The 12,714-nt window shown below is 41.8% G+C and overlaps 1 protein-coding gene across 2 annotated transcripts in view; it reads right to left on the bottom strand.

Annotated features, from left to right (window-relative positions):
- sema3c (sema domain, immunoglobulin domain (Ig), short basic domain, secreted, (semaphorin) 3C) overlaps nucleotides 1–12,714 on the bottom strand; it is a 52,781-nt gene that overhangs the window by 2,326 nt on the left and 37,741 nt on the right. For both annotated transcript variants that reach the window (XM_008288012.1, XM_008288013.1), the window contains exons 11-17: nucleotides 11,817–11,961; nucleotides 10,484–10,706; nucleotides 6,088–6,176; nucleotides 4,699–4,740; nucleotides 4,299–4,456; nucleotides 3,331–3,398; nucleotides 1,190–1,320 (exon numbers count right to left, since the gene is read on the bottom strand). In XM_008288012.1, the coding sequence (XP_008286234.1) occupies nucleotides 1,190–1,320; nucleotides 3,331–3,398; nucleotides 4,299–4,456; nucleotides 4,699–4,740; nucleotides 6,088–6,176; nucleotides 10,484–10,706; nucleotides 11,817–11,961 (856 nt within the window). The remainder of the gene's footprint in view (nucleotides 1–1,189; nucleotides 1,321–3,330; nucleotides 3,399–4,298; nucleotides 4,457–4,698; nucleotides 4,741–6,087; nucleotides 6,177–10,483; nucleotides 10,707–11,816; nucleotides 11,962–12,714) is intronic.

Here is a 12,714-nt window from a genome sequence, read left to right as displayed (position 1 = left end):
ATCACAGCGCGGTCGGACAGACAGTCTGCTACATGATGCTCTACTAGATGTGTCTGACAACTGTTCCCCAAAAATATCTGCCAACTTCTCCCGGTCCTTCAGGAAGAGCGGGACAACATCCGACGAGCCAGACCCACCAACTGCCTGATTAATGTGTCACAGATATGTGACGCTACGTGATGCAAATTTTGGACACACTTGTTACTGAATTGTGATTTGTGGTTGATGACTCCACTCTCAATCTGCCTATTATCACTTCCAGTATAGTGCGTACTTGGGTGTTTCCTGACATCTATTTTGTTGGAACAATGTGGCTCTGAATCATAATATGCATCAAACATTATGAAGAATTAATGTAGTAGGACTAAAACACTTTTTCAAAATAGGAATGTGTATTTTCTCAGATGCTGAAAACATGAATTAGGCTTCTTGTGTGTGTAGTTGGTGTTGAAATGCTTTATTTCTGGACTTTTTTGAAGTACACTTGTATGCTCTGGATTCTGGATGTGATTTATAATAAATGTTGCTGCCTTGTAAGCCAATGCAACATGTGCATATGCATATGCATGATTAAAAAAAAATCATTAAACTGATGCTTATGCCCTTAATGTAACACTGCGTCCTTCTTTTCCATCGACTGCTGTAAAGTCAGCCAAGTCTCGGTTTGGAGAGGAGTCCAGTGATTACACACCATAAAACTCAAGTGATTTATTTTAAGGCCAAAGTCTATTTTCATGAGGAAACAGCTATTAAACGGCCATTACTCTGATCTTTCTCCACAGAGGTGCTAAATCCATAAAAGATGTGTCTTCATCACGTAGCCGCTCTCCATCCCAGCTTTATTTAATTTTCAACTGCTTTCCAAAGTGCTCCCACCATTTAAGGGGTGTCAAATATTTGTAAAATGTTTTCCCCCGCTGAGAGTTTCGTCATTAGTCAGGGCCCATATCGCATTTGATCTGTATCATTACTCATTACGATGCTCCCCTGCCAATAAGTGTTCACCGTGACATTCCTCAGGCGATGCGAGCGCTGATAACTCACATGAGCTCACTGGATCGCTACGACGTGCTTCGTGTTCGATGTAATGTTCAATCAGACGTGGGAGCGTGGCAGACTTCTAATGAGTTACATCTTTAATGATTTTCATTGTGTTCTCGGCGTCCGCCTCTTCAAACATCCAACTGACCTCTTTCCTCCTGTCGTTGTCCCTCTGAATAAGCCAGCGAATCGACGCCTGAGGAGACTTGGGAAGACACTCCAGGAAGGTGGTGTTGTTTTTCACGCCATACTGCGTCATCTCCACCGCGTTCCTGTAGGCTAATAAACACGCACAGACACACTCACAGAGTCAAGGGAGGCTCATCAGGCGTCACTGGCTGACAGACACAAAGAGCACAGATGGGATCAAATCTGTCTCAAGTCTCGTCACTGATGGTGAAATGTTGACTTAGAGCTTATTCTGGCACCTGCAGCACAACCAAACCCCACCCAGACTTGGCTTTCTACGAGCAACAGCCTTCTATGTACTGACTCAGTTTCCTCTCCTTTACTTTGTCGTTTTGTTGTTGCATGTAAATGGTTCATCACGCAGCTGGATGTATGACAGGGATGTGACTAATTAAGGTAATGGCCATATGCCCGGCTCCCAGAGCTCATGTTAATTTAGAGATATAAACGGTTCACGTGAATGGAACACCTCGGGGAGCAAATTTCTCTCCTCTCATTAAACTGCACCCTGCTAGTCCACTGGGTATACTTTTTTAAAAAACCAAAACATTATGCGGTTCCTAAAGCACAAACACTGCAGAAAAAACACTAAAACATCTGCAGGTGTAGCCTCAGCATAACCCTCGCTGGTGGTTTATATTTTTTTGACACATAAGTTTGTCGAGATCTGTCTAAATGTAAATCTGCTGTATAATGCATAAGAAAGAGTTATGAGTAGTGTCCATGTTTTAGTTAAAGAGCCCATATTGTGCAGATTTATAGGTTTGTAATTTTATCTTTATAATCGACTAGAATATGTTTACATGCTTTAATGTTAAATAAAAACACAACACATTTCTCATATTGTACATTGCTGCAGCTCGTCATCTCATTCTGTCTGAGATGCTTCGTTTTAGCTCCTGTCTCTTTAAGGCCTCCTCCTGAAAAGCTGTCCGCTCTGATTGGTCAGCTGGTCGGATGTAAGTGAGAAAACATAGTTTTCATACTAAAACCCCAGATCTATAGGCAGAAACAGTGGCCGAACAGAAGCAGCTCTAACGAGGAAATAACGTCAGACGGAGGGGAAGCTGCTCAGTTATTACTTGATGTTGTGCCACACTAACCACCCAGCAGCCATTTCTCTGTCTTTGCTCAGTGTTTTACTTTGGGAATCGCCTCAATGAGACCAACTAGCTTCAATGACACCTTGAGAGATAGACTGAACCATGCTCAGGGTCTCGGTCTTCTGTAATCAAAATATATGGTCACCCTAACCTCATTGCCATCACTGGTGTCAGACAGGCTAATGTGTTCGCTGTGGTAAATCATCTCAGAGTCATCCCTTTTCACAGTTATGAATAGGTCAGGACCCTCACCTGATGTGCTGAGGACATAAGCAGCTAACAGCTCCTGTCTGCTGAGGCCATAAACAACATTCAAATGTGTCACATGATGATGTAAATAAGTAACAGAAGCCTGGCCTTCGAATGAGGCGGTTCAGGCAGGTAAGGAGCCATGTTAACTGTGGGCAGGAGTAACTTCCTTTGTCGTGGGTTTTGTAAATTTGCAGACATTTTACATGCACAAAAAAGGTGTTACACATTAAACTGAAGCAAAGGGGAACATCCAAAAACCCCAAAATGATCTCTTTTAGTATTAAAACTACATTAATTAATTTTCTTTGTATGTTTTGGAGCAGGAGAACTCAACAGATGGCGTGAACGCACAACCCTGTTCTTTCTATCACATTAGAAATTCATCATGGCTAACACATTACCAAATAATTACACATCTAGTCAACACAAAACGACATTAGCATCATGAAGAGGTTTACCCTGGAATCCAATACTCTCCTTTTAGCTCCATTTTGCTCTCCCGAGAAAAATATTTGACCTTTGAATTGCTGTCTGCTTTTCTTCACTGACTTTGTCTAATACTTCCTTTATCGGAGTTTTATTTTTTGCTGAAACCAAACGCTTGTTGTTGTGAGGTTGTGACAATAGAGCTCGTGAGTTGGGTGAAAATTACATTTGGGCTGGTAGCAAAAACTGACACCATTCATATTACAATCACACGACCCATTGTTGCTATAAATATTTCGATTAGTGCAGCTTTAAGTACCTTTTAAATTGAATCCTCTACATTGAGTCAGTGGATTTCCGTGCATGATATCCTGCCGCCTGCTTCTCCTGAAAAAAAAGAAGGGGAAAGAAAATAGTATAAATACACTCCAGCTAAAAACAGAATAGACTCCTGTCATATTGAAACTGTTGAAGTAGCAGTCGCTGCCAAAACAATATGAGGAAAATCTGAGCGTGTTATTCCACTCGCAGGGACACTCATATGCAACAGCTTGAGGAAAAGAGCATGTAAACAGCTGACACATTTCAGACACATTTCCTGCAGAAAAAAAAACAGAGACTGGGCTTTTGTTCTGGGACCAAACTAAACTTGACCTGACTGAAATGTCAAGAGACACACAGCTGGTCCTTCAAGAGACCGGAGAGGTATCGGTTTGGAGGCGAGGTGTCGCTCATACCTCCTCGTCTGTGTTATGTCTGGGCGCGGGGCGGGAAACAACAAAAGCCAAATTGGTGGCACGGCTGAAGGGCGTAATGAAGGATTCCAGTCATGTGATCTCTTTGCCCTCTCTAGCTGTGAACAGCTTTTTCTTTTCTTTCTTTGACATATTATACACCGACTGTTGCCCGTGAAGGTTTCATATGTATTGTATATTTAATGAATACTACCTCGGTTTGGCATTGAAAACCACAAACCTCACTGTATTCCCATTATAAACTGAGAATGCAAGTGAAGCGGCATGCCGTATAGGATTCAGAAATCTGCCCTATGCTAATGTTTATTTAACACATGTGAAAGTTTGGAATAGCTGCCTCCATGAATAGACTATCTAATCAACACCTGTCAGCACCTATTAACGCTGAAAAATGTGTTTTGGGACTTGCGTAGTTTTTCGTCTGCATCAATCCTTGGTGGACACTTAACACTCCTTTGCGCTCAATTTCCAGATACCGAATACTGTCGCAAAACTGCAGTTATAAACCCTAAAACTGGAAACCTTTGTGTACCTTTTGCCGGTGGGATAGAAGCGGGAGCAGCTCAGCCCGTCCCAGGCGCAGTAGGGGTCTCTGGCGAGGCAACAGTCAGCGCAAGCCGACCCGTAGGCGTGACAACGGTGCAGGGAGACCTGCGAGACCCCGAACTCGGAGCTGACGTACAGCTGTTGCTGTAAAGTAAACAGTTCAAATGTCAGGCGCCCTGTTTGTCTTAATAAGTGGCCGGCTGACAGGAAAATGAGGCAGAGTGCCGAAACAATTATGGCTTATTATTTCCGTGCCTTTTGGGAGGCTTATTGTGCACAGGAGATTTCTGTCTCATGCATGACATAGTGGCCACAGACAATGAATCACGTATTCAAAGAGTATAATTACACTTAATGTGTGACAAAACCATATTTAGGACACTTACTTTTTTGGAGGATATTCTTAAGTTTGTAATAGGAGCTTGGTTCTGGAAAAGAGCACAGACAGGAGGCACATTCAGAGCTTTTGCTTTTAATTACTTTCTTTTAATATCTTAAAGAGTTAGTTTTGTGCATGGTAATTTTTCTTGGTGAGAATTGGACGAAATAATGAATACCACTGTCATATCTTGATGGCAATCAGATAGTCTGACTAACTGGGTGTAGATTGTGAGTTTGACCGGCCCCTCACACTGTCTACATGTTACTGTTGTCAAAATCGAAAAAAAAAATCACTATAAGAAACAACAACAGCCTCCGAGCAGCAAGCTGCAGACTAAAAACAGTAGTTTAGACAAATTTTTGAATTGTGCAGTAAGGCAGGCCAAATTAGCCATTGCAATGACAGCAATTGCCTCCATCCTTTCAAATGTTCCATTACAACACTGTTTTGTAGGAGCACCATTGCTGTAATGGGTTTAAAGAATCCAAACTAGCCAGAGTGGATTTTGCCCTACAGCAGAACGATAATGAGAGCAGTCAGACCGTTCCACAGTGCTGATACAGTGCTGTATGGTCCAGTGATGGTCTGAACAATGCAAGACTACAAATTACATACTGTACCCACTGCAGTAACCAGTTATCTTAACACATAGACAATGGGTAAGGTGGTAGCCCAACCAATGCAAGTCCACCTAACAGCGCCTCTAAAGCTCAGTAATTACTGCATTACTTTTTGTCTCATCCATTCAAAAACCAACTTGTAACGGTGGTTTTACTGGATGGTGTAACTGGTTGCTGACTGAGGCTTTGCATTTACAGCACAGACATGTGAGGAGCATCTTGTTGTCTACCTCTTGGCAGGAAGATTCCTCTAAATGTTCCCAGAACAGTTTCTACTGCAGACAGTAGCTTATTGAGCTTAATGAGAAATCGTCATAGCAGTGGAGTTGTGACCAAACAAAGAAATCCATCTAAGATCAGATGGCTTTAACTTTCTAGATGAAATATATTCTGTCTTGAGAGAATAAATCTCCTCTGATTGAAGGACCGCTGTGGTCCAGGTGCAGATGGAGGATCAAAGCGGTCGTGGATTTACATCTGATCGCAGGTTGATCACCATTTTTAGCGATTTCAGCTAAGATAAAACAACATGTGCAAAGGTTCACTCGGGGCAACAGGCTGTTTCAGTATGCTAGCATGTTTCCCATCACTCTACGCTGCACTCCACTGCAGAACATCCATCTCCCGAATGCCACCCTGCTTTTGTCTGTCTGCCCCTGGCCTTTGTGTCGTGGCCAAGTGCACCCTCCTCCTTCCTGCCTTTGATTTTAGGGAGGAAAGGGATTAAAGTGAAAAAGAGAAAAAAAGAGAAGGGAAAAGTACAGGCAGCAGACCTTAAACACTTCCAGCTCCTCCAGGATCAGATCTTCATGCAGGGAATGATTGCTCGGCAGCACAATCACCTTCTGTATTGTACCTTTGTCTGGGGGCAGAAAGCAGACGTGTCATGAGTCGCAGCCACACATATGCATTTAACAACCGTGTGAAACAGATACGGCTCGACAATGAACGCCCACAGTCGCGAGTCGTCAGTGAAACTAGGACAGAGCTGCTGATGAAAAAAATAAACCCAAAGTCTGTTTTCCTTTGCCCATGTTTGCTTTTGAATTAGGCATGATAGCCATGACCAGTTTCCATAGCAAAATCAACTGTGGCAGGAGTGGGAATGGAAGCTCTTAAGCCTGCACAAGGGAGGTCAAGGACCACAAAAAGGGCAAAACGCAACACCACCATCATCAATTAGATGTTTTGTCCTGGGAGTTGGAGCGGCAGAGCAGGAGAAAGGCGGGGTGGAGGAGTTACAGTAACAGCTCCTGGAAGTGCCCGATAAGAGCGTCTCCCTCATCCGTGAGACAAAGCACCATTTCAGGACCAGATATGGTTAGACAGCACTGGCTTCTCTTCAAGAATCCAGGCAGGAGGAACAGAAAGGAGAGGCTGCTTGATAAACACGAGCAGCTGCACGAGAGAGTCCCAGAGCAGTTTGTTGAATACAAATGCGCACACATGGACATGCACAAGCACAGATGCGCACATAATTCGGCTCGCAAACACATATTTTTTCTGTTATTTACCTCCAGCTTTATAATTGTAGAGACAGACAGGTATAAATTACGCTAGTACGCACGATATACACCGATCAGCTTCAACATTAAAACCACCTGTATGATGCTGAATAGCTTCTCTTCGTGGCATCAGAACAGCTCTGACCCATCGAGGCCTGGACTCCACAAGACCTCTGACAGCGTTCTGTAACATCAGGCATTGAAATAAGTCCTGGACGTTGACGTGGATCAGACTTGTTTTTCCAGCGAATCCTACATACGCTCGGTTGAGATCCGTGGAATTTGGGGCCAAAGTGAACCCCTCGAACCCTCTGTTATGTTCGTAAGACCTTTCCATGAAGGTGTGTATGTATCTCTGCAACAATGTTTGGGGTACATGTCAAAGTAACACCCACAAGAATGCCAGGACCAAAGGGTTCCCAACATTGCCTCAACTGGCTGCTTCCCATAATGCATCCTGCTGCCGTCTCATCTACAGGTAAACAGCATGCTACTTGATGTAACATAAGACCAGGCCTCCTTCCATCGCTTCACGGTCCACTTCTGACACTCATAGGGTCATGACGGACACTCTGACTAGTCTGTAGCTTTGCAGCCTAATATACAGCAAACTGTGACGCAACGTGTTCTGACACCTTCCTATCATACATGAAAATGAGAAAAAATTCATTAAAAAAACAAACTGTGAAAATCTGGCGATTAGGGTGTCAGAAAATATATGTTAAGGAACCGTTAAATGCTGCAAAGCCCCTGAAAATAACAGCAAATATCTGTTTAAAATGCTGTTAAACAGTGCAATGTTGTGGCCACACATTGTATAATGACTAATTACGCTATGTGGGGCTTTTTGATGTTGACATTATGTACAGTTTTGGACATTTTTGTAAATGTCAACATGTAAATTAACACTTTTTTCTGTGATTTTACTGGATAATATCTGTAATTTAACAAAATAGGGAAAATCTATAAAATAACAGTAACTTGTAAAGCAAAATCAAAGTTGAAAATTGTTTTTTTTTTTTTGCCAAAGTTCTCAGCAGTTTAGAGTGCTTTAGTATCTCTTCCATGTGATCATAACCCTGTCATCAGTACACCGGCTGACCTTCCTCGGACCGCTGCATAACGGAAACACCTGCTGTTTTTGCGATACTCTGACCCAATCATTTCACTATCACAGTTTGCCCCCTTGTCAGAGATTCTCTTATCTCAACACTCGCCCATGTTTCCTGCTTCCAACACATTATTGACTTCATGAACTGACCGTTCACTTGCTGCTTTATATATCCCACCCATTCATAGATGTCACTGTAACAAGATCATCGATGGGATTCATGGTGCCTGTCAGTGGTTTTAATGTTAATGTTCATATTCAGTTTTTAGAAACACATGAGATAACAATTTGCCATGAAGCTTGTGGCAATAGTTAGAACACGAGCTGCCAGGTCTGTCAACTGATATATTCAAATTAAAGCCCAAAGTCCAGGCTCACAGTAATTTGTCTTCGTCAATGATCTATTTATAGCATCATTTGTGCTTCATGCTTTATCGCGCTGTTATGTCTGTGTTTTATTTAGTTGCAGCACCCACACTGTACTATCCCCTCCATTATCTGTAATCTGATAACAGATAAAGCAGATAATGGAGGGCTGAGGCAACGAAACTCCACTCAGCAATTATTTACTTGTGAAACAGCTCAATGACGACTAAGAGAGGTCTGTATCGGTCTTTTTTACTGCGTGTGGCAGTAAATTAGTTTGCTTATGGCTTTCCCTGCATACTAACAAGACTTTAATGGCGCCACAGGCTTAGGACAGAACTGCTTCATTTAAGGTGTTGATGCCAGGATGCAGGCCTTAAGGCTACCTCCAGTGACACTACATAATGAAAGCATTCAGAAGACAATGCAGGAGAGAAAACAACTGACAGCGAGGCATCTGTCGTAAGCACGTCGACAGTGTTTATGTAATTGCTCTTGCTGCCAGAAGGGTGAGACAAAATTTCGGCGCTGCAGATTTACGACTTGACAAACACCCAGTCCCTGCCAGGAACAACATCCAATGTTCATATTTTTTGCAGGATCAGCCTGTCTTTACACTTGCATCTTCATCATATCATCGTCTTAAAGCGGTCTGGTGTGTTTTTTTTAATACACAAAGCTGTCTCGGGGGTCGGCAGCCAATCATATCGCTTCATAAAACGGCGAGGCATGAAGTAAACTACATTCAGGTGCATGCAAAAGTTTAAACAAGTCTATAAGTATGTATAGGATAATCTGATTTCAGTCCAGTTTAATTCAGTTCTATTAAAATGGTGCTAACTTACAAAATTAGTGATCTCTGGGCACTTTACACAGAGAGGTCAAGACTTTTCCTTGTCACAGTACAAACCAAACAAATCTTGAAACTGTTTTCCAAAATGCATGAAAGTTGAAGATGACATCATTATCTTTTGTTTTAGATTATGTTTTGATTTCCATCTTCTACAGCTTTAAAATAACAAAACAGAGTTAAAGTGTCACAGCATCTACAGGCTTTTTGTAGTCTCTCAGTTCTTGTTTAGAGGAATTTCACCCATTCCAGTTCTACGTTCTGGTCTGTCGTGCATGCTCTGCTCCTCTGAGGTCTATCCGCAGAGTTTTGATGATGTTTTGTTCGCGGAAATGTGAGGGCGGCAGGGAAACCTCAGTTTGTGCCTCTTGAGGTCATCCGTTGTGGATTTTTAAGATGTTTTTATGATCATTATCCTGTTGTACAAGTCATGCTCTTTTCATCTTCAGTTTTTTTTGTTGTTGTTGTTTGTTTTTTACAGATGCTGTGATGTTTGCTGCCACAAATTGTTTGTATTTAATTGAATCCATTCTTAGCTCTTCCAGCGGAAGAGAGAGGAATGTGCCACCGGTTGCGACACAAGCCTGAACTATGATTAATCCATTCCTGTGCTTAACATTTGGAGACGTGTTGTTTTTGTGAAATTCTCCACTTTCATTTCTCCAAACAAATCTTTCGCTTGTTGTGGACATAAAACAACTTCATCTGTTCACAGGATTTGTTTCCAAAAAGTACAAGACTGGTTTATATGTTTATATGCAAACTTCTGACACTAAATTTCGTGGAGAAAAGGGTTTCCTCTGATCACTCTTCCGTGAAAGTAATATTTGTGGAGTGTTGCCACAAAGTAGAACGCTGCCGCCCCGGAAACTGTTATAAGTTCATCAAGTTGTTTTCCAGTCAAACAGGGGATTTGATTTACCTTTACAGCAAAGTTACGAGCGGTTATCTCTGAGAGTCATTTCTTTATTACTTTACCACTTCTTCATGAGCAGTTATTCTAGTGTTCAGCATTCTAGGCAGCTGTTCAAACTCTGAGGAGTCAGAGTACTTCTACATCTTTGATCTAAATCTTTGCTCACCTGGCTGATCCTAACGATGATTATGAACAAGCCACAGCTGCAACAAGCTAACAAAGGTCAGAGACGCATTTTTCTTGGGCTGCCCAAACTTTTGCCTGATCTTTCTTTTCACCTTTTTTTCACTCAAAAATTGCACAAAACACAAATATACACTTATAGCTTTAATTTTCTGTCTTTTCACAGTAACTGAAATTTGGATCATTTGGATCTTTTGCATGTGCTTTGAGAAGCTGTAGCACTCGTGTACATACACACCTGTGCCGAGGAAGAGAACTTGGTAGTTTCCGTCAGCAGCCATGACCTGGTCCACAGCCACCGATGTGTATTTATAGTCAGCGTTGGTGCGGACCACCAGGGGTCTCCTCCCCACCGGGTAGATGGGGTTGAACATGACCGGATGGTTTCGCACAAAGGTCACCACGTCGTCTGGGAACTCTTTAGTTGTCTGAATGTCGGGTGTGAAGGCTCCACCGGGACACTGGAGACACAGAAGGAAGGTATAGAGCAGGGAGAATGTCATTCACATATTCATTCAAGCTTTGTCCTTTTGCTTTTAATCTTGATTCCACTGTTTGTGAAAATTTGAATAAATAACTGTATTGAGAATCAATGACAAAAATACTAAACTTGATGATGGATAATTTGTAGATAGTTTGAGTACTTATTTACATCATGCAAAGTAATATGTTGTGAATATGAGTTAGAATGTAAGAAAATTAAACATGGAGTCCCACAAGGATACGTACTGGGGCACATATGAATTGTATATGTACACACCTTTATTTATATACATCAGTTTGTAAGTGTCACCAATACTGCAGTTTATTTTATGTGCAGATTTCTTTAGGCAATTATTTCAAATTTACTGAAATACTATAAATAAAATTGTCAAAATTTGAGGGTGATTTGAAAGCCTTTTCCCTTGAGATGAAGATGCACTGCTGAGAGAATACTGGATCTGTTTTGAGTTGTTTATTTTTCCTGGCTTGAAGCTAGCAAAATTTAATTACGTTCTGTTTATGAACAGTGAAATGAGCGTGTAAAATACAGACTGTAAGAAGGTTTTGAAGTGAAGAGTTTGAACTCCCCCCAGCTAACAAAAACCTACATTCTCTTAGAGGAAAGTTCCCCCCTGCAGCCACTTGACCTTCGTCCTCTTAATGTGAGCTACAGCCCCGGAAGACAATCTAACAATGCTTTTTGGGGTATATTAACATTCAAGATTTCTTGCCTTTTCATGAACAGTAAGTAATATAAATGTCAAAGAGCAATGCAGTTTTGAGCAAAACAGTGTGGGTGCAATTTAAAGACACTTCAGAATGTTCATCTATTTATTATTTGTCCTTATTTCGTTTAATCTTAATAGATATGTTTAGTTGATTGCAGCTGATTCTGTAGGAATCTATTTTTTTATGTTGTCCTCAGTTTATACTTTGATTTCTTCGTTTGGGAAAGTGGCTGGTAATACAAGATTTACCTCTTCCCTAATCCTTTTCAGTGTTGAAATATGTAAGGAGTTATATTTTCTGGAATCACGCACTGGAATAACCAATAAAAAGAAGAATGAATGACCTAAAAATGAACTCACAGTTCCAGGCCTTGGATAAGGGATGCGCCCCTGGAATGCCACCCACTGAAAGTTGGGTCCTTCTCTGTGAGCGAAAGGCCCGTTGAAGACGGTGAGGATGTCCGCCATGTTGTACACGCACACCGCTGAGCCTTTAAACACGGAGCTGAGGAAATGAGATGCATACATTGAATGAAATACCTTGATGGGAACCTACATTCGCAACTCAAGAGACCCACCCAGCAAAAATATCCTCCACTTTCTGAGGAAATGTGAGTTCGGGTGAACCCCCTGTCACACTCCGGTGAGGACAGCTCACCTATTTCCTCCTCAAAGATCTGATGTGGTCTGGCTCAGTTATTTAAAACCACACTGCTTAACATATAAAAGAGACTTTTGTTGAAAAGGGTGGAACAGAAGCATATTGTGGAAATAGGAGACGGAGGAAGAAACACAGTGTGGAAAAAGGAATAACACTGAGCTCAGAGACCTTAAGGACCTGGCTGTTTGCTTTGGCTGTGTCCTCTGAGCCAGGATACACTACTGTAGACTTTCTGTGATCCTGAGGTAACAAGTGAATCGAAGGCCTGTGGCGGTGTCGCCCTGGGTTAAACAGACAAAGTCAATTAAAGATGAGAACAGACGGAGCGAGTCGCCATTCCTTTAAGCCTCTGAATTTGCCATTCAAGCCTTCTGGCTGTTTGCTCAGTGCTGCTGTTTTTTTTTTTTTTAGGTGACCACAGAGTTTTGTACAATATGTGGTGAACACTTTCCTTCCTGCATTTTTAATGTCAGAAAGGATTACATTTAACCTTGTGAACCCGAGGCTATTTCAGGGTAATTTCACTACCTTTTCTTTTAAGCTATTACCCTGGTCATTATAAAGGCCAGCCAGATGTGTTGTGTCTTGTTTATTTCA

This window comes from Stegastes partitus, unplaced genomic scaffold, assembly GCF_000690725.1.
Source record: "Stegastes partitus isolate 25-593 unplaced genomic scaffold, Stegastes_partitus-1.0.2 Scaffold536, whole genome shotgun sequence".
NCBI classification, from domain to species: Eukaryota; Metazoa; Chordata; class Actinopteri; family Pomacentridae; genus Stegastes; species Stegastes partitus.
Note: the sequence above shows the minus strand (reverse complement) of the source record. Positions and strands in the feature narration are given on the sequence as shown.